General features: G+C 37.9%; 2 protein-coding genes and 1 long non-coding RNA gene across 3 annotated transcripts; 1 reads left to right on the top strand and 2 right to left on the bottom strand.

Annotated features, from left to right (window-relative positions):
- Nucleotides 1–6: 6 nt before the first annotated feature.
- Nucleotides 7–4,612, bottom strand: LOC122534147 (adipokinetic prohormone type 2-like). Its single transcript, XM_043664509.1, has 3 exons — nt 4,143–4,612; nt 820–1,024; nt 7–310 (listed from the first exon to the last, which is right to left on the bottom strand). Coding segments are annotated over exons 1-3 (252 nt in total). The 5' UTR covers nt 4,145–4,612; the 3' UTR covers nt 7–265.
- Nucleotides 2,207–8,884, top strand: LOC122534151. Its single transcript, XR_006307837.1, has 2 exons — nt 2,207–2,603; nt 2,749–8,884. It is a non-coding gene; the product is annotated as an uncharacterized LOC122534151 (long non-coding RNA).
- On the bottom strand, nt 5,066–27,364 carry LOC122534120 (DE-cadherin). The gene is made up of 14 exons (XM_043664457.1): nt 27,245–27,364; nt 26,447–26,588; nt 25,230–25,468; nt 20,392–20,580; nt 19,045–19,331; nt 17,933–18,203; nt 15,985–16,564; nt 15,325–15,506; nt 13,155–14,502; nt 12,727–12,950; nt 12,380–12,595; nt 11,473–11,812; nt 11,147–11,299; nt 5,066–9,353 (listed from the first exon to the last, which is right to left on the bottom strand). The coding sequence occupies exons 1-14, from the start codon at nt 27,347–27,349 to the stop codon at nt 9,211–9,213; spliced, it is 4,419 nt and encodes a 1,472-aa protein (XP_043520392.1). The 5' UTR covers nt 27,350–27,364; the 3' UTR covers nt 5,066–9,210.
- Nucleotides 27,365–27,516: the final 152 nt, after the last annotated feature.

Genomic DNA, 27,516 nt, shown 5'->3' with positions numbered 1-27,516 from the left:
GATAGATCCTTTACTACTCATTGTTTGTATTATCGTTCGTCTTGGTTATTTTACAAGGCACGTTCGAGCGGGTACATTCCGGTAGAAAATGTTTTCGTGGCAACTTTTGTTTGACAGATCCGGATACTTCGTTCTAAAGTTCCAGTGTTTTCAAACGAGCTGCAAATCGGGTGTAAAAGATACACGATTTCGAACGGCTTCCTCGAACAAGTCCAATATATCTAGTCTACGATGTTTCCTCTAATCCGCCAATCCAGTCTTGAATTTATTCGTTCAGCTTCCGACAGTTCAACATCCTTCGCGCTTCCATCTGCGAACAAAACGGGGAGAGGGGGAAAAAAAAATGATGCTTTCGATCGGTAACGCTTCCTTTTCCCTATGAAATTCTCAATTAAAAAGAATTCATACTCTAAATATTCTTTTTAGAATAATATTATTTTAAACTGGTAAACAACGAATGCTATTTGAAAAATGTCTGAAATATTAAGGGAAAATTAAGGAGATCTTAAACTAAGATGTGAATTCTTTCTTCTTTTTTTTTTTTTTTTAACTTTCACGTTAACCACTTGCGCTGGCAACTGGATTGCGGACCATAACGAGCGACCAAACCGTATAGAATAATTCGTCGCCTTCTTTCCGAACTCGTCGGTGTACTTAAATATACTTAAATATACTTAAGAACTGAGAAAATATTACAATTTTGGAACAACAAATTCTCGACGTGCGTGGCAGCGCAAGAGGACAAACATTTTCTGATCTACATTCTCGTACTCAGCGCTAAAAGAAAAAAAAAAAAAAAAGAAACCAAAAGGATCGTACCTGTATCAATTGGTAAATGGTTAGCAGTTGTTCCAAGAAGGGTCTACTCTGTGAAGCGCATTCGGTTTTAAGGGCACTCCATTCGTGCCTCTGGTTTCTTTTTCCCCAACCGGTCGAGAAGTTTAGCTGAGCTTCAGTCCCGGAGTGCAAGATCAAGCATAACAGCAATATTATCGAGAAAAAGGCCAGTCGAGCCTTACGATGCCTGCGAAACGAGACACACAGAACAAAACGAAATGGTCATTGTGCATGAATGAATTCGAAATTGAGATACATATGCAGAGAATGCATCGATCATCGTTAGATAAATGTCAGACTGTTCGTAGGTGCTCCTGTTGGAGGAGATATAGCGAGGTCATAAATTAGAGCCACAAGTCACGAAATTAAGTAAACACGGTGATTGATCTAGCCGCAGTTAGTGCCATATGCGTCCTCATCAATCTGAAGAGAACTGCGATTCGTTGCGAAAATCATTTTGATGTTCAAGCTGCAAACGTCACACTTTTTGGCAAATTGATACTTCTAACTTCTTCGTTTGTAATCTTTCGTCAAAATTGCACTTGTGTTAATCCGCCATTGCTTTCTATATTATAGTAATTCGCGCACCGGTAGAAATTAACCTACAGCTGCAATAAAAAGTTCATCCCGATCGAAAGATTCTGCTACTTTTATTCCTTGAAAAGGGGAGAGTTATTTTATAGGAAATTTGTATTATTTATTCAATCCTCGGTATAACATTCATTTAGTCTGTTAATTTCTATTCATTTAGTCTCGTTAATTTCTATTCCCAGTATTGAGAGTCTCTTCTCACGAAGAGATCTCTTAATAAAATTAATATTACTTCGCGCGCCATTATTTCTATCGCAAAAATTTTATCGCTTTTTTCGTATTTTTTAGCTAATTTCGCACAACTCTTGTCGTATATCTATATTTTGCATTAATATTGTTGGAGAGATCTAATCTCCCGCTCTATATGTTTCTTTGTCTGTATATAGTGATTATGATAATTTATATTTATATCACAATACTATGAATAAATAATAACTCCGTAGTTAATTTTAGTTGTTTATATAAAAATATTATCAATATCACAAAATATACAATTACTAATAATTTAATGAAGATTACATAATGAAAGTTAAATGACGAATAATTTCTATAAATGAAAGTTAAATAACGAAATAACGAATGAAGAATTTCTACTATGGCAACAATATATATAAGTGTCAGTAAACATTTCTATGGTGATAATAAAATTAATCGCTATTTTTAAATATTCCATTGTTTATATTAAGTACACATCTCGACGGAACATAGATGTCGTTGATCTAAATTCTTCGAAGTAGAGGTCGCTACATGTACAACTTAACTAGCGACACCTTGTACATTATGAATAAACTTGCGGTCGTTGGTCTCTCTTGTTCTTGAGTAACACGTGTAAGCGTAACACGTGATCCAGGAAACCGGTATATCGAGTAATTTCTGTCTTATCCGTCGTAATTTTCAACAGATTATGGGCCTCGTTTCGTGCGACTAACTGTTGCATTAGGCGATTATTTTTTCGAAAATAATATTCCGTAGTGAAGAAAATATATTAGTCGCAAAGTGTGTCCTAAAATCACGTGTTCAGGTGGAACGTGAAAGTACTGTAATAATACGAATAGTATGTCGATATTTAATATGACTGGCGAAAATACAATGTCAAATAATACAAGTACAGAATCAAAGCGGACAGAGACGGCAATGCTATTCGTGGAAGAGAACCATCATCTATGGCACAGAAGGTTAGGGCACCTATCTGAAGGATGCATACATGAATTAAAAAATGGAAATAGCTATGGGCTTAGATTTTACGACGCCAAAATGTGTCGAGTGCTTGAAAGGTAAGCAATGCCATGAGCCTTTCAGTAAAAGAAGTTCTTTCCACAGAGCAACGCTAAAAATTAGAAATTGTCAATTCAGACATCTGTGGGCCTATGAGCAAATATGGGCTAAAAGGAGTAAAATATACTTGCCTTCATGATTACACGCGTAAGGTATTCGGGTATTTTATTAAAACTAAAGATGAGGTACCGGTAAAATTCACAGAGTTTATGGCGATGGTAGAGCGATAATCTGATAACAAAATCATGGCTCTAAGGACCAATAACGGAAGGGAATATGTCAATCATGAGTTGAGAAGGTTTCTAAAACAAAAAGGATCTTAGAACCGTACCATACACACCAGAGCAAAATGGAATAGCCGAAAGACAGAATAGGACCATTATTGAGAAAGCTAGAAGCATATTGTGGGACGCTAAATTGGATCATAGATCCAATGGGCAGAGGCTGTAAGTATCTCTCAATTTATCTCAAAAACCAATCATCTACAAAGCTGTTAGAAATATGACACCCGAAGAGGCATGGACTGATAAGAAAGTGGATCTTTCACAGTTGAGTCTGGATGCAAGACATTGCTCCCAACAAGCAAAGGAAAAAGTTTGATCTCAAGTTAAGAATTATCTTCATGGGTTGAGGTGAAATCATACAAATTATATGATTCAGATAGGAATAAAGTAATTTGTGCACGAGATGTAGTGTTCATAGAAAATGATAAAGATAATATAAACGAAAATGATACAGGTAGAGCAGACGATTTGGAACAATTGTAAATATCATCGATGTCTGAAAGCTTCCATGAAGTACCTGATGAGAACGCAAGGATTGAACGCAATGAACTTGCTACCTTGACATGGAGATATCCAAAAAGAGTGAGAAAACACCCTATTCTTTATCCTGTGACACTTGCATGGTATGCTAAAGAACATGAAGATGAAGCAACAACCCTGCAAGAAGAAAAACTCTGAATTGTGTAAAGGGAATAGGCATTGAGTAATAATGTTGTAAGCATAGAAAATCCATATAGTGAGCGATAGATTAAGGGGGAATGTTGGGGAGATCTAATCTCCAGCTCTATATGTTTCTTTGTCTGTACAACTTAACTAGCGACACTTTGTACATTATAAATAAACTAGCGGTCGCTGGTCTCTTTGTTCTTGAGTAATTATAAGCGTAACACGTGCGTGATTCAAGAGTCCGGTATATCAAGTAATTTCTATCTCATCCGTTTGTAATTTTCAACAAATATCAATTATCGTGCAAATCGTTTATGCCGTACGCGTTAGCACGATAAACTTCAGCATTCTTATCCGATGAAATGAAATTTTGTCGATCATGTACGATACTGTTGGCAGTACAATGTCACCGGACATTAAATTATAGAAAATAATAAGTTAATACAAGGTCGATTATGTTCCTCGTCCACGCATAAACAGATCACTTACATGTCGTCAGCAGGAATCGCATCTAGAGCGAGCAACGTGATTCGAAAAGATCGTCCTCTCCTCGGTTTTCGAGCCCAAAGGATCGTGTGTCCGCGCGAGGTGAACACGTTTATGAGAGGATAACGAGACCGTGGACTTTTTTATAGGTTCTCAGCAACCCCCTTCTCGACCCCTAATGTTTAGTTTTGTCATCAGCTCGATTGAAAACTGTGAGAACGTGTCGCAACCAAGCACGATCCAAAGGTTTCTTTCTCGTTTGGCGAACGTCACTGCGAAGCCTGCCGTGAATTTCGTTAATTAACGTTAAGGTCCAGTGACTCGGGAAATTTCCGGCGTAAAAGAAGTCCATGAGCCAGTGCGATGGCTACATTCACAACAGCAGATGTTGTATGTACTTCGCGGTGATAGATTTGCAACGTGAAGAATCTTCACGCGAATTTGGGGTAGTTTGTTCCATTATTAGGGTTGGTTCGAATAATAATAATTTACTCTGCGAGGCGAATTCCAACACACAAAATTGATGTTTTAACGTAAACTTGTTCATAAACCTACAACATAAACTTGTCTACAACTGTGGCATGGATATTAAAAAGGGGCAGAGTTCAGTGAAATCTAAAATTACTTCTATATTTATTTGAACGAATTGATATTTAAAATCAAACTAAAGAATTATTTGAAAGTTATTCGTTCGATCTCGACACGAAGCAAAATTAACTTCTTCGAACTCTGTGGCTCGTTGTCGTAAACTCGACGATATCTTCCTTTGAAATCAAATTTACCCAAGCTTGATTAGCCCCAAGGTGCTATTATACATTTCGTTTTATGTGATTTATCGCACGAAAGTGAACGATAAGTACGTTATCGCCAACTGTCGCGAATGTCTCGCGTTGGCCCGAGAACTTCTCAAAACGCAAGCCATCTTCTCCAATGTCATCGTCTTTTATTATTGCTACAAAAAAAAGAACACGAAGTTACACGCATTTCCGACAACGGTAGATGGATCTCGCGAGTAGAGATGGAAGGTGTGCCTGCGATCAGCTATCACATGTCGAGTGGGTCACGCGGATCAATCATATTTGGTCGCGCGTGTCCTGAATATAATTTACAAGAAGCCTGGTCTATGCGTATACTTCTGGCTAAACCGTGTTATCCGCGACTTTTATCTTTTAACGACGTCGTTCGACGGAGTGAACGCAATAAAGTTTCGTTTCAGTTGGACAAGTTACTTGAATTCAAGCGACAATGAATTCTCGACTTGAAACCTTTGAGATATCATCTTAAGTTTCTATAACTTCGCTCATTTTCGCTTGATTTTGAATAACACGATCGATCGACAATAACGTCAATCAGTCAATGTTATTTACAATTATGGTTTTCTTTAGAACATCTATTGTCTCTCCTCTGAGAGGACTCCATTGGAAAGCATCTTTCGAGTCTTTTCAGTTGCTAACTACCTATTTTCATCTTATCTTTCGCCAAGTCGAGTCACTTGAACTCAAATACTCGAATTTAAACGTGGACGAAGCTTCAAGCACGTCTCGTCACTCTCAGAACTTGGTCGCGGATACACAAGTCGTCGTTTCTCTTTCTTTTTTTTTTTTTCTTTCTTTCTTTCACGTGTCTCTTTTCTTTAATTGTACATAAGGGCAGTGTTCGAGTACATAGCATAAGTAGCGTATCGCGAAACAAGTTCGCCTGTGATGTAGTCGATTCGCCGCGATGAAGGAGTGTCACACACGCGCCGAAATCGAGCCGAATTTCGCCGACGGAGAAGTTCTTTGTACTGCGACGGAGTGTATCGTTAAAAAGACGGCCATCTGTTTCATAGGACAGACGGGGATCGTTCGTCACCACATATTCTTCATTACTATTCCAACAATGTGTCTCGATGTTGCTCGTGTGCCCGTGCAATCGTTCGACGACAAATGTCTGAAAGGAAATTATTTGTTTCCTGGATATCGATGCGCGCGAATCGCATCCTCTGAGATCACACGCTTTCGCCTAAGCTGCACTTTTTTTTTCTTTTTTTCTTATCGTATAAATTACACGTTCACTCTTTCGAGGACGTTTCGAAGCTGATTCAGGGGGGGTGGTAAGTTTGTTAATCCTTTGCGGTCGTACGTCTGCTCTCGGCCATTGGAATATCCTTTACTTTCAGTTTCAATGCTTTCAGGATTTTTAACTCGTTAAGGACCAACCGGGTAAAACAACCGTGAACGCGACATCGTTGTAAAATCTAAATAACGTAAATAGTTATTTTGTCAGACTGAAGAAAGAAAAAAAAAAAATGTATGACGCGTTATAAGATTGTTCCAAGGTTTCCAAAAAGAATTCTACGATTGGGATCAACACAGTGACAGAAAATAGTCCGAGTTTCTTCGAATTTCATTTCAAAAACTTGTAAACGACGTTGAGCTCTTTTTTTCCCCTTGAAATCCATTTTTCATAACTGCAACACGAAATCTGTGTCTGAAATGAAAAGACGAGCGTTGCACCAGTGAAAACTCAATAAGTTTGGTCCTTAATAAGTTACCGAGACTTTAGCGCGGTTGGACATTTCCGTTTCTAAAAAATATTTGCTAAGGAATGTGTTTTAAAATGGCAGATAGGCAGTTAGTCGTGATTGCGGATATTTATACAAAATTCGTACTTTCATGAACACAGTTAAGACAGTAGTAGAAGATTCGTATTGCTAAACGTTGTAACAAGTGTACGCTACCTTATATACTTTTCTATTAATAACTTTAAACTTTTCAGAAATGTATAAAAACCCGCAATTTCATTATTCATTGGCGCTCAACGAAGATCAACCCCGACTTGTATCTAAACCGCAAAAGATTAAGAGTCCACCTGAGTCACCATCAATATACACTTGCGTATTTTTGTTACTGTTGTCGCTCCGTTTCTTGTTGTGTTACGATTACCATTATTATTATACATATGCATGTCGCATTGATGTATCGTACAAAAAGCTTACAAATTATTATCACATATATACGTGTACGTACGTGCGCGAACGCCTACACAGGTACACGAATATACATACATATATATCTATATACATATACTTAGAAATATCCGCGCGTAGAATGCGCCTTCGCAAATGGAACAAACTGAATACCGTGGGTACGCGATTATTATCGATCAGCGGGGGAAAAAAATGTCAAACAATCGCGATGGAACTGTCTGACGCCGGTAATCTCACACATTCACGTGTATTCGTGTATTCATGTACAATTGTTCGGTGAATTGATTTCAGGTTTAGATTTCGGGCGCACGATATGGCACTCGGATCTCTTTTCGCCGATTCAAGCGCACACCTACACGCGTATTGTTGTTTTCCAATGTTCTAGACTATACTACGTGCAGCGCTCACACATACGCCTGTGTACAGTACAGATTCGATATTCAGGTTTATATCTACACGTGTACTCGCGTGTATGCAAAGTTTCGCACACCCTTTACACGGCTTCTAATCGCACTCGCGCACATAACCGATTAACAAAATAGTCTATAAGTTAAAACCCCTTGCCAGTCACGGGCTTACGCAGCTTTTGCCATGATTATTTCGTAGTATGCAAGAGCTGCATTTGTACGAGTCTCGTTCATGTAGTCTTGTGAGAAAGAATATTATAAAAGCCAAGTCGGTCCGGCTGAATTCTCGCTCAACATAACATAAACCCCGTCGATGTAGTGTTTATATCTGAGCTCGAGCGTGAAAGAGAAGAAAATATTGTACAAGCATTTGATAAAGGCTTTGAAATAAATCCAAAGGCTGTAATTTGATTATCATAACACCGTGGGAGGCGTAGACAAGGCAGATCAATTTTTGAAAAATTATGAAATAATAAAACGTGGAAGAAACATTTATTTTTCATTTTTTACAAGTAAGAAAGACTCATTTACCAGTTGAATCCCCCCCCCCTTTTTTTTACATTAGAATAACATAAATAACCAATTTATGAAAAAAAAAAAAAAAAACAGGTAGTCATTTTTTTGGACCGATTTCGACAAATTTGCGGGACTGGTAAGGAGTTGAATGTAAAGGAGCGTTGCGACGCTCCGACGCTGCCTTTGTTCCATCATTTCTTCTTTTTTTCTTTTTTTTTTTTTCTCTCTTTTATTTTCTTCTATCGCTACACCTTCGCAGTTTCATTCTCTCTCTCTCTCTCTTTCACACACACATTCTCTCTACATTCTACATATCTCCATACCCACGACATTCTCGCGAACGTAGGCATATAGATACATACACACATATACATTTATATTCGTCTCTATATAATATACGTATAAAAAAATAAGTCCAGTCCTTGTAACTCGAATGATTGCCAAAAAAGAATTCACCAACGATTCCATCTGCGTCCTCGTTCGAAGAGGTCGATCTCTTCCTCGCGGTCTCTTCGCGCTGCAAATCATTCTCTTCGGGTTACCAGTGGAATCCACGCACGGAATTAAATCGTTCTCGCGATGAACGAGCAGCGCGTGTCCATTTTCGCGATACTAGTACAGCCGAGTACCCTTTGTCGTCCTCAGCCGATGCGTCGATTTGTCGCGTCTTTCCTCTGTTTTCGTACGCTCGCGTCAGTAGGAAAGAGTACTACTCGTACTTTGATTTTCGTCGCTGTTGTCGTCCATTCGTAAAGATCGCGTATTACATCGTTCGCGGGCAGTCGATCGTTCCGCTCGAAAGCTGGGCTGCGAGTAAGAGGAAAGGCATGGAAAAACAAACGGATAAAATACAAATAAAAGAAGAAGAGGAAGAAGGAGGGAAAGAAGAAAGTTGCCGCGCTTCGATTGCGTGTCATTTTTTTTTTCTTTTTTTTCTTTTTTTTCTTTTGTTTTTTTCGTCGAAAGGATATGTTTTGTACGCTACCGATGCCGCGTCTCGGCGCTGCGTGTCCTCGGAACACGAGAACACAACTTCGAACGAGGTATTCCCGAGTCCGAGTTAAGTACACGGGGTGACGAAGCTACGCGGGTATTTGTCGCTTCGTCGAGAAAAATATCGGGAATCAGCCGTAGTTGATCGTCGCGAGCTGTCCGCATTCGAAAAGCCGCGCGTGGCTCAACACCAGCTCTCGCTTTCCCGCTCTCCAACGCCGTCGCTCTCCTCGTCGCTCGGCTCCTCCCCGTACATGTCCGCCAATTTTCGGAACCTCGGGCCGAAGTTCGACAAGTAATTGAACTTCAGGTCTCCGTCGTCGGTACCTGCAAACAAGAAAAGTTCATTGTAGAAGTTTACCGATGCTCTTGTGTCCATGATTTGTCCAATTTGTACATAGTTATATTAATAACTAGAAATTAAATAGTTATATTAATAACTATAGAATATTAAATAGTTATATTAATAATTAAAAATTTATATATTAGTAATGTATGTATGCATTAATTGCTATATGTATATAATCAATTAATTATATTGTATTATTATACTAGAATATTAATTATATTATTTCATAAACAATATAATTAATATATACACATGTATATTATAATAGTATAATGTATGTATATATTATCAATAATGCACGAATGTATGCTGACACATATACATATATGCATATATGTATTGTGTTTATAAAAATATGAAATTGCAGAAGCATAGAATTATTAATATATATATATATATTAATAATATATTATTAAAAATATTATTATTATAAATATAAAATTATTAAAATATTAATAATAAATATGTTAATCAATATATTAATTATATATATAAATTCTAAACTTCTGCAATTTCACATTTTTATAAACACAATACATATATGTATATATGCGTCAGCATACATTCGTGCATTATTGATAATATATACATACATTATACTATTATAATATACATGTGTATATATTAATTAATTATATTGTTTATGAAATAATATAATTAATATTATAGTATAATAATACAATATAATTAATTGATTATATACATATAGCAATTAATGCATACATACATTACTAATATATAATTTTTAGTTATTAATATAACTATTTAATAGTTATTAATATAACTAATAATATAATTAATTAAAAGTTATTAATATACAGGAATGACAAAAAAGAAACGCGTGAAATAAGAAACAATCGCGTCTAACAAAAGACCGTGACTAGTAAATGCAATGTGGAACGAAACTACTCGCGTGATGCAGATGTAGGCGATAATGCGAGGTCGTGAAATCGATTGAATTGAAGTTTACAACCGCGGCAAACAATTTAAAACGTACCCGAGAATTGCAAGAATCTAGATTGCAGGCCCGATAGACATTAGGCCAATTGGCACGCGGCGGAAATAAATTCTGAACGGTTAGAAAAAGTTGCGCGGTGCCACGTACTCTAAACGATTTGAACAATGAGGCCTTGTGTAGCACGCCCTCTGCGAGAGGAGTGCACTCGAGGCACAATGGGAAAGAGGGTCGCGATTTCGTTTCGAAAGGTCCGTGAAACCGAAGAGAAAAAGAAAATATCAAATGTCAGGTCATAAATAGAGTCCAGTCTTAGAAGAGGTTCACTACTTTTTAGCAATCTTTAAAGCAGAAAAAAAAAAATCCCCTACTTTTCAACCAGTCCGTCGAAAAAGTTCAAGAAAAGATTAACATAATCTTCTCAGCGCACACCACGCGCGAAGTAGTTATTACTCATTCCGAATTTACGTTCTGGAGTTACGTAGTTCCGATTTTACGACTCGTCGTTAAATTGCTAACGATGATAGATCGGTGACTCTGCTTAACGTTTTGCTTTACGACCTCGCTGTATCGTTGCTATACGGCAGCGACTTCAATTATTGGCCACCAGTCCATAACAATTTACGATTCTCGCTGCGCGTTCGTAAAGGTAGTTTTCTATTTCGTAATATCTCTGAAGATCGTTGTAAATCCGACTATTTCTCTTGAAGAATTGTAAAATGAATCTGTCCATTTTTCTTTAAGAATTTCGATCGCGCGGTTTCATTTATTTCCATCGATCTCTCGCTGGTGTACATTTGATTCGTGTATACGTACATGAAGCCAACGACGATAAAGAACCTTCGGAATTGCCTTCTCCTTCGTACGCGTAGTGCCTGACATCGTCGAATGGGTTTGTGTCGGGATCCTTGTCGCAGCTCTCCTTCTTGCCGTCCAGGAAGCCGCAAATGTCCGGCACTTCGTCAGGGCCTGAGAAGCGAAAAGGAAAAGCAGACAGATGTATATTATTTATTTTACGCAGCATGCACTTATTTACTATAGCCCCTCACTATTATATTTCTCTTAGTTTGCCTACCAAGGCAAACCTATTTACCACCCTGTTTACTCAACCCTCTAACTACAGTCTATTTACTTTCTCTTACCTCTGGTTTGCAAGCCAACTGGCGCTATTTTCGAATCGATGGGCGGTGCATCGTAAATCGTTCGAAGAACGTTCAAGTCAAAGCCCGTGTCGACCTCGCCGCCACCCTCGTCCTCGTAGTTAATAATGTTCTCTCTTATGTCGTCCATATCCTTGAAGAGGTCGTCGGTCTTTCTTCTGTGCACCACCACCGCGAACAACAGTATCAACAGAATCGCGATGCAGACCAAGATCGCGACGAGGAAGTTGGTGTCGATTCCGAAAGACACGGCTTTCGCCATTCCGTGATCGCAACCGGGATCCGCGTTTCTGGATAACGATGGCATGCCTAAATTGTACGTCTGAAACATGAAATAAAATATCAGTATCAAAAAAATCACTATTAGATCAAGAACTGTTAAATTAATTGAAAACTATTAAATCAGAAAGACTAAATCTGTAGAATTTAATATGATTCAAATATTCAAACGTCAATTAAATTATCAGATTTCTCTCTCTTTTTTTTTTTTTTTTTTTTTTTATACCATAAATCGTCGTCTAAAATCACCAAGATTAAATCAGAATAATCAGTAATAGAAAACTACTAGATTAAAAACTATTGGAGGACTTGAATCTCTAGAATTTAATATGAAATTCAAATATTAATTGAATTATTAAATTTCCTGGTTTTTTTTATCGTCAAGATTAAATCAGAAAAATTACTAAGAGAATTTCAATTCGTGAAAGACACATTACTGCCTACAATTAGAATGCTTCCTCCTTAATGTGCTGTTTCTCATAATTATGAATGGTGAGTGTGTTAAAAGGGAAAAAAGTACAAGAGAGAGAGAGAGAGAGAGAGAGAGAGAGAGAGAGAGGGAGGGAGAGAGAGAGGGAGGAAAAGCAAAGAAAATCGTCGAAGCGTTTACATTTCCATTGAAGGTCATGTTGCGTATGCATCCGACGAATCCTCTCTCAGTAGGTATAAAATCCCATCCTAATTCCGAAGCTAGCTGCGCGAGATTAGTCAGAGTTCCACCAATCTGCATGGGGCTGTTCACGTTTAAAAATCCATTTGGTGCCTGGGGCGCGGTTAGGCTCATGCACGCGGAGATTCCGCAATTGTCCACTTTCATTTCGATCGCCTGCAACGCATCAAAGTATGCAGTTTCACTCGTTGAAGAGTAAGAGTTACAGCATAATTCAGAGTACAAAAGTATTTAAAAAGAAAAGATTTGAGAAAAAGTTGCACCAATGATAACCAATTGTCGCTTACGTTCTTCGTAAAATAAACGTCTATCCTGTGACTTTTTCCATCAGTGAGCTTAATGTGCGGTTGATCGAGCCTCACAGTACCGGACCCGTAGTCCATGTAAAGAACGGCATATCCCTGTTGAAGCTCCAGCGCCATGAAATCTTGGATCTTGATCTTCGAGCTGTAAGTCATCGGGCCGAAGTAAAACACCAGTCCGTTGTCTATGTGAGGCGTTATCTCGAGACCTGAGAATGCAAACGGGTCGTTCAAATTTCAATAAATTGAAGATGCATAGAAGCAAGCGGTTTTTGCATGTTCTGAAATTTGAAATTTAAAGCAGGACAGAGCAGATAGAAGAATGAGCGATCCAAAGATTAACATGTCAAAGTAAATAGCATACAGAGAAGAATAAGCAGAAAGAAAGGGGGAAGAGAAACGCGTGTACCAACCTAAATGAGAATCGTCGCATGCCTGGCCAGGCGGAGGCATTATAGCCCAGCCATCGCCGTGGAAACCGATTCCAAGAAGCTCGCACCTCGGTCCCTCGAGGTCCGGAGGACACTCGCAACGATCGGCCAACGGTGTGCCGCCGTTCAGACAAACGATCGGTTCGGCAACGTGACAAGTGCACTGCGGATCCACGACGGCTCGCACACCGACGAACGTGCTCGTGTTCGTGTAAACGGGATAGGGGACCGTGCTCGCGTTCAAATAATTGCGACAAGTATTGTTGCAGTGCTGTTTCTCGATGAGGCACTCGTCGATGTTCACAAGCAGGATGTCGGTTCTCAGCTCTCGTTCGATCTCCTTCGTGTGCTGGGCCAGTATCGTGTTCAGCTTCTCCGGGGCGTAGTAAGGGCTGCCGTGCGCCGAGAATCGCACGTCCAACAGACTGTTGTTGTTGTGATGCGGCGAATGAAGCACCGTGAACACGTCCACGTTCTCCACCGAGGTATTCAGCATATTCGCTACTCGCTCTTGGAATATCTCCTTCTTCGAGACGCCGGTGGTCTCGTCGGGCGCGACGAATTCCGTCGCTGTCATCCCGAAGAAACGCACGGAGCCGGACCTGGCGACCGCCTCCTCCGGCAGCTCCTTCACCGTCACGTTCACGTACGCGTTCACCTGGTGCCGCGGTATCTGAGCGCTGTACTCGGTCACTATGAACTTGAGGACGAATGTGTCGTTGGAGATCCCCGGGAGCAACGTGATCATGCCTGTCTCCTGATTCAAAAGGAATCCCTCGTGCGTCGACGCCCAGGCGAAATGCTTGTCTGGCAGGTCCCAATCGTCGGCGTCGTTCACGTACACCCTGCCGATATCCGTTTTCGGCGCCTCGCCTTTGTAATTGTAGACGAATATAGAACTCGAGCCCTCTGACATAGGGTTATCGTTCTCGTCGCCGATGATCACAGTCAGCGTCGACGTGCCCGTCATTGGCGGTTTCCCGCTGTCTGTGATAGCGATCGGTATGTCGTAGCTCTTTCGCTCCTCGCGATTGAATTCCACACGGGCGAACAGATCGGCGTCGCGTATCGCGAATTTCGCCAGGATCTCGTCGTCCGCGGTGTTCTCGTCTATCTCGAATTGGAAGGGCGGCCCGTTCTCCTCCGAGTCCCAGTCGCGTGCTTTCAGCTCTGTGATCTTACCGGGCGACTGGTTCTCACCCCACACCACCGGGTACGGCATGTCCAAGAACGGCGCGTTGTCGTTTATATCGATCAGCGTGATATTCACCATCACCAGCTCCCGTAACGCGGTCGGCGATCCGTCCTCGTCTCGCGCCATCACGATCACCTGGAACAAACGCAGCGAGTCGATCAGTCGATTTGGAACCCGTACACCTGCAATCGACTTCGTCATTCTTCTCGTGATCATTAACTTGATTATCGCGAGCACGTGTCTCACAAGATCTCGTTGAAATTCACCGAATTACTTCAAATTAAACGATTTAATTAACCTCTTGCGCTGGATTTTTTTTTTTTGTGTCCCAAATTGCAACACTTTCTCGACAAATGATAAGTTTGTTACTTCTTAATTATTTCTATCCAGTGATATCATACCGACGAGTTGGAAAGAAAAAGAAAGCGACAAATTATCGTATACGGTTCGGCCACTCGTTATGGTCCGCGAACCAGTTGCCAGCGCAAGGGGTTAATACTAACCGTACCAGTATACTCTATGTATACCTATTCTTACTGTAATTAATCTTTTTACGAAAGATAATTATCAATTTAACGCACAAAAAGAAAAAAATTAGATTTCCTTTTTTTTCTTAGCAAGAGTTAAACGAGTTTTAAATTAAATTTTTGAACCCAAAATTTTAATTTAAATTAAATTTCACCGGAGGATCGCTTGATACGTCTAGCGTTAATGAAAAAGAAGGACTTGGTTCATTGAAATTAAACAACGATTTCAAATAAATATCAAATTTCGAATAAATATTCATGGCGAGAGGTCCAACGGAGTCTTAGAATAATTTGACTAATCTGAACGAGCCTTAATCAAGCCGTATATCTTGAACATAACGATTATTAACGATCTGGTCATCGATTGGCGACTAGTCAATAACGGTAGTTGGGTAATACCATTAAAGGAGGTGGCTAGAGGGAAATTTACCGTCCACATGGAGTATCCTAAGGGACCGTCGCGGTCGAGAGGTTTCTTCAAGGTCATGCAACCGGATTTGTCGATACCGATCAGAGGTTGTTGGTCCTCCTTTACGATAAAGTAGGCGATATGCTGATCTGCGCTCCTGTCTTTGATGTCGGGGTCGTAGGCGACAACGGTGGTGATGCAACCTGTAACAACGCGTTGAACAACGTTTATTACGTGACAGTTTATTAATTTCCAATCGAGATGCAACGTAGTCGTGAATTAAATCACGAGAAATTGGCGTCGATCGAAGTTATTCCACCTGCATAGTTGAAAATTTTACATAATATGTCTTGGCGACATGTTATTCAAAAATATTTCTATTCGTCCGAAAGTGAACTGGCCATTATGAATTTCTGTTCCAAGGTTCTAAATTAAATTCCAACGATGTTTGTCCGTCGATGAATTCTCGACAAAGCGGAATCTGTCTTAATTACTAATTTTAATTTTCAATTACCGCTTCTGATCACTGTTTCAATTACACTATACAGGAATACCTTCGACGTTGTTCATGAAAACGATGCTCTCTCGAGCATCAAAATTAAAGTTAATATCTGAGACTCCTAACTTCGCCAGTTATAGTTCTCGTTCGAACGCAACGAAATAAAATGTCTCTCGCCTCACCTTCCACCAGCTTCTCCTCCTCAATGGTAGGATTCTTATTAAAGTCCTCGAATACCGGCGGATTGTCGTTCACGTTCTCAATAAAAATCTTCACCTGAGCGGTGTCATTGTACACACCGTCGAATGCTCTTACTGTCAGATTGTACTCGGTGATCTTCTCGTAATCCAGAGGCTTCTTCACGCGGATCTTGCCGGTGGTGTCCTCGATATAGAAGCTGTCGTCGGTGTTGCCGAATATGATGCTGTACGTAACCGGGCTGGCAGTGTCGGAGTCGAGGGCCTTCACTTCGGTGACCGGCGCGTTGATATTGGCGTTCTCGAGGATCGAGTTCGCCGTGTAGACGGCCTGCGTGAAATGGGGGGCATTGTCGTTTTTATCCGCGATTTCGATGCGGAACACCTGCTGCCCCTTGTTGTGCTCGCCCGTTTTGAACAACGCGCTCGGGGAATTGTCGACGGCGATCACCTTCACGTTGTACGTGTCTTCCACCTCTCTGTCGAACGTGGTCAGTGTTGTGATGTTGCCGGTGTACTTATCAATGGCGAAAAGATCGCGGAAGTTGTCCAATTCGTACGTGACCTGGGAGGAAGCATAAACGATAAAGTGAGACGACCGAGAGAGAATGCGCGAGCAGTTCCCTGCCCGCGTTCCATCGTAATTGCATTTATGGTTCTCTCGTTTCGCTTGAATGTCATAAAATTAATCGATTATCTTAGAAATGTAATCTTTAATATATTAATGAATATTAATTAATAAAGTGTGATCTTAATGTATTAAAAATACTATAAAATCAATTTGACTCGTTGAAACTTTCTTCTTGGTTTCATATATTAATATATATTATTCATATTTCATATATTAATGTATTAATGAATACAAACTAATAAAATGTAATCTTAATGTATTAAAAATACTATAAAATCAATTTGACTCGTTGAAACTTTCTTGGTTTCATGTATTAATATATATTATTCATATTTCATATATTAATGTATTAATGAATACAAACTAATAAAATGTAATCTTAATGTATTAAAAATACTATAAAATCAATTTGACTCGTTGAAACTTTCTTGGTTTCATATATTAATATATATTATTCATATTTCATATATTAATATATTAATGAATATTAATTAATAAAGTGTGATCTTAATGTATTAAAAATACTATAAAATAAATTTGACTCGTTGAAACTTTCTTGGTTTCATATATTAATATATATATTTCATATTTCATATATTAATGTATTAATGAATACAAATTAATAAAATGTAATCTTAATGTATTAAAAATACTATAAAATCAATTTGACTCGTTGAACTTTCTTGGTTTCATGTATTAATATATATTATTCATATTTCATATATTAATGTATTAATGAATATAAATTAATAAAATGTAATTTTAATGTATTAAAAATACTGTAAAATCAATTTGACTCGTTGAACTTTCTTGATTCTATGTAACCAACTCAGCAAAATTACCCTTTCGATGATCATTGTTGAAAACTGAGACACACTATTAATAATCACTTTCGCTAATTCATAAAAGTGCAATCACGAGAGAACAGAAGTGACTATTTTTATAGTAAACGATATTTACATTATGATTAAATTGTGACAGTAAGCGATATTAATCTGTAATCTAAATAAGTAATATAATTATAAAGAATTACAAGCAATATAATTATAAAGAATTATAAGTAATACAATTATAAAGAATAAGTAGATAATTATACAAAATTATTTAAGATTATATGTTATTATATTTATAATATAATTAATAACATGTAACATGAAACTTCGTTCAACGAGCCATTATAACTTACAAATGTACGAAGGGTTAGATGACTTTTTAATGTAACAAAGATATAAATTTCACCTGTTTCACAATTATGCGGTATATGTAGTTTCACGCGACAAAGGGGTGAGAAACGAGGCGTACCTGATTGTGAGCGGAAGTCCCATCAGCGTCGATCGCACGCACTTGCATTACCGGAACTCCCGGCGGCTCGTTCTCGAGCACGCTTCCCTTCTTCATCTCGCGAAAAACTGGGATGTTGTCGTTGACGTCCAACACCTCGATGTCGATCACAGTCTCGGCAGCCAGCTGATACTTGTTCTGCACGCGCACGATCAATGTGTAGATGGTGTTGCTCTCGTAGTCAAGATGCTGGGAGAGCTTGATGTCGGCAACATCCTTGTTCGATTCCAATCTGCGCAAAACCGTGGGAATAATTCATTCACCTCGTGTACGACGTTAATTAGAATCGTGAAATCGAGACGTACGATTGTTGCTGCCAAAAAATAATTGAATTAGTTTTTAACGCTGGAACTGCGAGAATGGTCGAAACCATTTAGAAATTTTTAATTTTCAATGATCAATTTCATTTTCATTTCTCTGCCATAAATTTTGCACTTCGATCGTCGGTTAAAACCAGACGTCACTATTTTCGAAAGTCACGGTTTCGTCAAATTAGTATGACTGAATGAATCTTTATTTCAGCCTTTCGGCCTAGAAATAGACTTCGGTGCCTTACATTATTCTTTACATTTTGTTTTCCGTCTTAATTCCCTTGGTTGTCAAGTTTCCTCTTATTACTTCTCCTTTACTTTTCCTCTGGTATTGCATGCTTTAACCTAACTTTATACTATACATAGATTAATTAGATTAATAGAGAACGATATTTCTCACACTGCCTCTACACTTAATATATTTCTCTTTGGTACTATACTTTCTTTACTTACATCAAATTAATATAATAAAATTGAAGAAGAAATGAAACGCGCAAACTTGACTGCGGATACACTGGACGTAAAAAGTAAACGTTTAATGTTGAATATTTTGTACTTGGATAATTTCCCCCAATTGAAGCAATTTCGAACTATCAATTTCGTACGAACGAGAGTTGATTAATTCAAAAGAATTGGTAAGATAGGAGTAACAATCTCGCGTCGCGAAAATAACCATCGAAGTTGATTAATTCAAAAGAATTGGTAAGATAGGAGTAACAATCTCGCGTCGCGAAAATAACCGAGTGGGGAAATTCGATTTACCTAAATGTGTTTCCCTTGTTGGTCTGCTCTGTTCTACCAGGAACCAGCTCGAACAGGAGACCAGTGTTGTCTCCGCTGTTCGAGACGGCCCTCAGTCGAACGATACTCGCGTCAAAGTCGCTGAAGTTTTCCTGCAATCGGATCGGCTCGGCGGGTCTCGGTAGGAAAGCTGGCGCCTTCTTGTGAGACTCCACCACTCGAATATCAAGATCGATCACGTTCGATTTTGGAATCTCGCCCTGATCCTCCGCAGTCGCTGTCATGCTGAACTTGTAGTCTGGATTTCTCTGCAAATATTCGACAAACGTTTCATTTATATTTTACTTATATTCGACAAACGTTTTATTTTTATTTTATTTTATTTCATTTCACCTATTTGACAATTAAACTTTCACAGTCCGAGTGAGTATGGCGCAACGTGGATAAATTTAGAGATTTAAATTTACTCAACTCCTTATTTTATAACATCGTGTCACGATCGGTAATTTCCATTTAGAAAAAAAAGCGTAAAATTTAAATTTAATTTTTTTAAATCGAACGTCAATAAGTGTAAGTTGTTAAATAACGTTTTGTGTTTGAAATAATATTACAATTATGACAAGTAATGCTTGTCTAAGAATATTGAAAAGAAAAATGTAAAACGAACGGTCGAAGAAATTTTATATTCTGAAGACACGTAAACTCCTCATTTGAACACTTTTGAAAATGAAAATTTGTACATGATATTTCAAGTATTAAAGCTACAAACTTGATTTAGCTGTATATATCAGACAGTCGGATGAAAATTCCTGAAATTATTTAAAACTCTTAAATGTTAAAATTACTTAAAATTACTTAATACTCACGATATTATATCACTGTACGATATTTCAAGAATATTAAATTCTTCAAACTTGTTAATCTGTATATTTAACAATCGGATGCAAAATTCTCTTAAAACTCCAAAAATTCTTTAAAATTCTCAAAATTTCGAAAGATTACCCCAAATTTTCAACGATATTTTAAGTCCTCGGGCTTCTCAAAATCACTCAAAACTCACGATATATTATATCACTATACGATATTTCCAGAGTATCAAAGCTTTAGCTGCATTTTTAACATTTTAAAATCATTCGAAAATCCTCGAATTTCGAAGAATCCTCAATATCAAATGCTTCTCGAAAAACTTTTAAACATCGTTCGACACGGAAAATTCTTAATTCTTAAATATTACTCAGAATTACTGGGAACCACTCGAAAACCCTTCAATTTGTAATTCGATTTCAAACGCGGGTAAATATGAACGATTAATTAATCGAGTCGAGAAACAGTTTAATCGTGGCCACGTGCGCCGTGATATGTACTTACGTCGATGGTTTTGTTGAGGAATATCACGCCGGTGTTGCGATCTATTCGAAAGTACACTCCATCTTCGGGCCTCCTCGGCGACAGGCTGTAGTAGACGACGGAGTTGTTGCCGTCGTCGATGTCCGTGGCCGACACTCTCATCACCTCCCGTCCCAGGGGCAAATCTTGCGGCACCGACTCGGTGTACGCCTACGCGAGCGAGCACCATCGCCAAAAAAGCAAACAACTTTACTCGTACAACGTTCGTTCATCGTCGTTTCGTGTCTAAACGTTCTATTCTCGAAAACCTTGCTTTCGTTGTCCACCCTTCGTTTCTTTTTTCCTCCTCTAACACAAATCTACGTAGTGCATGCATGCGTTCAGAATGACATAAACTAAACAACGGCGAATGAAACAAGCGGCGATACGAGCGGCAAACGGAACTCTATAAGCGTCAAATGCACGCGTGCGTGTGCTGCCTCGCGATCCTTTGGGTTAGGTATGCGGGTTTAATAAAATTGTCCCACATTTTTTTTTTTTTTTTTTTTTTTTTTTTTTTTTTTTTTTTGACAGTTAACGCATGGTGGGATATTTTTCAACCCACCTAAAGATGTGTTTCAATAAATTTAATTAGTCAGTTCTTCCTGCACTGTAACAAAGAATTTATTGAAACACTACTTGTTTTTTATCTCAAGAAATATTTCATAAATGTTTAATAATTGAAACAAACGTTTTCTCGTATTGAAGAAAATTCTGTGCAGATAGAATTTTTTTTTTTTTCCTTTAAAATTGCGTGTTTCTAAGGGTTAAATATTCGTTCGTTTAACTACTTGCGCTGGCAACCGACTGCGGACCATAACGAGTGACCGAATACAACAATTCGTCGCTTTCTTGTGAATCACTTATGTATGATATCACGTTTTTTTTATTTTAACATACTTAAACATTTTGTTTTTACTTAAAACTGAGAAAATATTACAATTTTGAAACGAAAAATTGTCGATGTATGTGGCACGTCGTTCCAGCGCAAGAGGTTAATACCGAAAGCCATAATGCTGTATTATAGATATTATAAGCTCAGATGACTGTTACAACCAGTCATCATCATCAAATATTAGAATAAAAAAAAAAAAAAAAAAGAAAAGAAAAAGTCATAGGACATTTGCATTGTACTTTTTGATTAAAATGTTTTTGATTGCAGATAACGATTGTGAAATAGCAGTTTTTTCGTTGCCATTAACTCTCTTTTGATCGCTCTGCTTTATTTTATCGACAAGGAAAATTTGTTTCGATCGCTCGTAAATAACTATCGATAGATCGTCGGATAATTTTCATAAGTGTTTGAAATAGTTCAAAGGCAGTTGTGGGGGATTGTTTTAGTCGAATACAAAACAACAATGTACACTATTACGAGTGACTGAAACATAATTTTCCATCATCCTCAATGAAAATTATTATGACCAGAAATAAATTTCACACGCCAGCAGCTGGAATTAATTCCAATTAGAATCATAATAAATAGGATTTCGGCAACGAAAAATATTTTCGGTCACCTGTGACTTGCAATCAAAATATTTAATTTTTGAATCGTGTTAGTACGTTGAAAAATCATCCTTCAAGAGTAATATCGCGTCCACTTGAACGACAGACTTGAGCTTCGATCGTTGTTATCGATTCTTTTCATAAAAATTTCTAGAACAACTATCAATTTTGTCATTATCTATCAAAGAAGAAGGTTATGCACAGAGAAAGTGCAAACGCGATTTTAAAGCGAAGTGAAACTTTCTTTCGCCACTAACGAATGCACCAATTATCGCATCAGTGTTACATTTTAAAGCGTAAAAATTTCAGAACGCGCACACGCGTGAAATATAATACGCAGAAATAATTATGTACACCGAGGTCCTGTTCATTCAATTACGTTTTTTTCGGATAAAAATCACTGGTCCTCCACTTGCATGGGTGTTCGTGCATTCTTTTAAACTTTTACAAAACTGCTAAACGCCGTGAAATAAATTCGTGCATATTACGTGGATCGCGTGGATTTTCTGCACCTCCGAAATTTATAAAATTTGCCTAGCAGAAATTACTGGCTCCGCGTAATTATACGCGAAATAGGCTACGACCCGGCAATAAAATATAATATCTTTTACAACAGCTGCGGGAAATGTCCACTTTTAGCACCGATACAGCTGTGAGCTGTTTTCATCATGTTAGACGATACTTAGGCGCAGAAATGTACTATCACTGACGGAGGCAATCTCTCTCTTATAATACTCGTACAGTCAGCCGATAATTGGATCGTGCCGTATTAATTGAACACATTTTCTTCCGCCGTGTAATTTTCATAATTGCCAGTTTAGTAGAATAAGCGATTCTAATCCAGTGACCGCGAATAGTGTATCTTATCTAAACTTTCATTCGTACCAAAGAGAAAACGAGATTTCACGGATAATAAAGTAATTGGCAGCTATTATACATTACGGAGACATAATGAGATCGACTTGTCTTGTAATGAATTATTTATCGAATAAAAATTAATAATGGATTGTATAAAAATCTTTCTCGGCAAAAAGCTCCACGAGCTGACAATTTAATTAAATATACGTATTCAGCATATACTTATATCGGATATACTTGTTTAATATATTTTTGAAACATATTGGAAACAAAAATTCGAGACAAATATATTTTTTGGGAAAGATTTGGCAAATATCAAAAAAAGAAAAAAAAAATAAAGAAACTGATAAAATAGTGCACGCTTCTTTTTAAAAAAACTAAAAGCTTTCATCAGCTTTATCAAGATGAACAAATAGTACATTTTTGGAGTAATCGCAAATTTATTTATTTACGGCCAAAAAATTATCGTTTAGTCGTTAGTTGCTAAACTATTTAAATTTATTTTAAACATAAGAATTTCAGCATTGATCAATATGAAGCTAATCACTTTAACTTGCGTATATCGAATACAGGAAAGTAAAAATGTGTGTATATATATATATATTTTTTTTTTCCTATTGCACTGTTACAAACTTACACTTGACGCGCACGCACGTTAAACGCGAGCATCTAACGCTTACGAGAGATTCCACATTCAAGATCGTTTGAGATCTACGAACCGTACCGTTCGATCGCGCAAGCGTAATTAATCCACTGCGTAACAAAAACAGAACAGTATTCGCATTCGCATTCCCACAAAGAAAACAAAAATCAAAAACAAAAAGACAGTGACAGTGACAGAGACAGAGAGAGAAAGAGAGAGGAAACAAGAAGAAAATAAAAAAAACATCGAAATACATGTATACACCGGCAAAATTCGAGACCAACCTTCCATACGTATCCACGAAAGACCTGGGTTTGAGAAAAAAAAAAAAGAAAAAAAAAGGAGAAAGAAAAGAATCGAAGCAAGAGGTGTGATTAGTGTAGCACAGTCGTATCGTATACGTAAAATCGTAAAAGAGAGTGTTTCGCCGCCGCGTTCGATTTCTGGATGATCACCGCGTTACGAGGGAACTCGATCGGTCGGTAAAAAAATGCGTACAAAGATCGGAAGATCGACGGTGATATTTCCGGAAACTGTATGCGATATGACGAGGATGAACGGGACGAACGCGATGGTAGATCATATTTGAAGGTATCATCCCCGTTCCCAAGTATCGGGAACGCTTGCTACCGCAGAAAAATCAAGTAATTGAAAAACTAGAACGACTCATTCGCTTATTAGATCGATCAATTTCTGACATACGTAACGAATTGAAATGAAATTATTTCCTCTTTAATCAAAATTGTTTTCTTTCAAACGTGAGAACTTCAAAGCGAGATCAATCGATGTCAGATTCGAAAAGAGCTAATGAAGTATATAAAACAAATGTATCAAAATTTTGCGAAAGCTAAATACAATATGGACATATATATGTTACGAAACGAAATTTTGAAGAGCTTCCCACCACGAAACTAAATAGAAAAATAGTAGGATTGGTTGACAACACAGTGCTTTAGTATGCATTTTGAAACTCTAATCTTCTTCAGATACTAAGTCTCTTCTGTGATCTGTTGTATCTTTCATATATGTATAGTGCATATATTATATATTATAAATTATATAATATATATATTATAAATTATATTATATATTATATATATAAATATATTATAATATATAATTATTATATTATATATTATAATATAATCTATAATTATAATATATTGTAATATTAATATAATTACATTATAATATATTATAATATATAATTATGTATTATAATATATAAATTTATTATATATTATATATTATAAATTGTATTATATATTATATATTATAAAAGATTTGGCATTCTTTCAACCCCTTGCGCTGGCAACTGATTCGCGGACCATAACGAGTGACCGAGCCGTGTACAATAATTCGTCGCTTTCTTTTTCTTTTGAACTCGTCCGTACGATATCACTGGATGGAAACCATTAAGAAAATAATCCACTTATCGTTTGCTTTGCCCGGATTACATTCGAATATACATAAAACTGTGAAAATGTCGCAATTTGGGACAACAAAAATTCTCGACGGCGCGTGGGCGCAAGAGGTTACAACCGAATCAACCACCAACGATTGCAAACATCAATTTATCAATCTCCCTTTGATTCTGACGAATTTTGAAAAATCTCGCCTTGTCGTCGTCTCGCGTACGATTACGAGTTGCAGATCGATCGATCGATCGTGTGATTGCTGCTAACGATCTGAACTAATAATCAGGCCAGCAAACGTCCGAATACTTCTACGAACGAGGGTGCGTGTAGGCGCATAGACGAATCGAGCGACCCACGCTGTGTTTTATGGTTGCGAGACAGTCTCACACGGCACGTACCACTTTGTCGAAAACCGGTGCATTGTCGTTCACGTCTTCGATGGTGACTTTGAACGTGCACACGTCGTCGAGCTGCGGCCTCCCGTTGTCGGTCGCCAACACGGTCAGGTAGGCCTCTTTCTCACGAGCTGGCTCATCCCTGTCCAACACCTGCGTCGTCCTGATCAGCCCGGTCCTGTTGTTGATCTCGAATTTTAGTTTCTCGCCGGGGGCTGTGACGAAACTGTACGTGATCGTGCCTGCGCAAACGTGAACCGCGTTACGCGTAATTTGAATTTTTCCATTATTTCCTTTTCCTTGAACCCTGATTGTATCGCAATGCGAGGAATTCTACGTGAAAAAAAATTCCTGGCTAAGTAGAGATTTTTCACTCCGCACTCGTGAAAGGTTAGTCGAGAGAATTCTAAGCTCCGAATGAGATGAAACTCGAGAACGACAACATATATGAAATAAATGTAAATTTATCGTTCCAAAGAATTCAGTAAATTGGAAGAACAGGAACGCAGAACGTTAATATTGTTTAATTTCACAAATTATTGATTACAAGAAAAAATGAAGCTTGCTACCACGCGATCGTCAATTAATCAAGAAAGTTTAAGAATATCGTTGATTCCATATGTAACAGAATTCAAGAATATACGTGAAGTAAAAGATTCAAGCACTGGAAATTATAATTAAATTGTAATTAAAAGTATCTCTTTCATTTATTTATACGAAAAGTATTTTTTTGTGCTTAACTTTTTACACGATAAATGATAATTTAATTAAATTAAACGAACGTTCACTTTATTCTAATAAGACGATACGATATTATACATAAGTATTTAAATCTCTAAAGGCAAAGGAGTATTGATAGTTTCGCAGAGAGGTACCAAAATAAATCCGCAAATAAATTAAATTGTTTAAAATAATAAAATTAATTTTTTCTTAATCAATAAAATTAGTTCTTTCCTTGATGTTTCATTAAAAAAAAAAATTTAGGTGGTAAAAAAAATTTTTGGCTCACCCTGTATTTATAACTGTGATTCATCTTACCTCATTGTACCTCAAAAGGCACATACATTTTTTTTTTTTTTAAATAAAGAGCTACATTATTTGAATTGAATTTGAGTTATATACTTTTACCAGGGAAAATCAGAGAAATATTTTCGTAAGTCAGTGCAGTTAGAGTTACTGATCGATGAAAACAATTCGCAGAAAGTATCTCGATAACGTACCTCCATCGTCAGGATGGTCCCTGTCCTCGGCATGCACTTTAATCACCACTGTACCCACTGGCTCCTCCTCTTTCACTATCGGCGCGTAATTCGAGCAGTTCGAAAACACCGGTTTGTGATTGTGATTTTCATCCAGTTGCATCTGTGGGAACCAGTGCGATTTCGATCGCTGTTTAACAATGTCGCACGAAACAAGGAAAAATCGCGGAGATTATTTCTCAACCCTTTAAATCGGGTATAACGAGTTAACTCGTCGTCAAAAAGATGCTTCTCATCATGGAATTTTGAAAGTGACGCACGTAGATTTCTTTTTCTTTTTTTTTTTCGATATCTTTCAACTGAGCACTATTGGTTAAGTTAAGCTCCGCAATTAAAGGATTGAAAAAGAACTTGCAAACGAAATTATTTAGCATCTTTAATCATAAATCGAAGCGAATATTTTCGAAGAAGCTCAACTATCGGAATGAAACATCCATCTCGTACCGTGTAAACTCGACGGGAGAGAAAAAAATCCCGTTAGAGTATTTCTGACGAAAAAAAAAAAAGAAAAGAAAAAGAAAAAAAATCACACACGAGGGCTATTTTTTGTTCAAAACTCTCGATCGACACACAAGAGCGAGGGTTCTTGATTCCTACAATCGAACTTTTCCAACGAACCTTTCAATTAATTATCGAACGTTCTACAAATATTTCCACGTGTCGAAAGTTCGGCCGGAGGTCGAGCTCGAGCACCACAATGGAATAATAGAACGAAGAGAATGAGAGAGAGAGAGAGAGAGTGATCGAGAAAGCACTTACCGAAAATTCTTCGTCGTTGGAGAACTGCGATCTCGCGTCCAAATGCCTCGAGTGCCTCAACCTCGTCCCGTCGGCTGAAAACACGCAAACGAGAAAATGAAACATCCATCGGTACGTATGTATATCGCAGGCTCGCGATCGTATATTTTGTTCCTTTTCCACCACGGTGTGTTTCCGTTTCCTCCGCGCCGCTGTGTACGCCACGTACGTTACGCGCGAACATGGCCCCGTAAAAGCTTTCGATTTTACGCGGTAACACGCGGCCATTCCGG

This window comes from Frieseomelitta varia, unplaced genomic scaffold, assembly GCF_011392965.1.
Source record: "Frieseomelitta varia isolate USP_RPSP 00005682 unplaced genomic scaffold, Fvar_1.2 scaffold_146, whole genome shotgun sequence".
Lineage (NCBI taxonomy): Eukaryota > Metazoa > Arthropoda > Insecta > Hymenoptera > Apidae > Frieseomelitta > Frieseomelitta varia.
The sequence above is the reverse complement of the archived record's forward strand: the minus strand, read 5'-3'. Positions and strand labels throughout refer to the sequence as shown.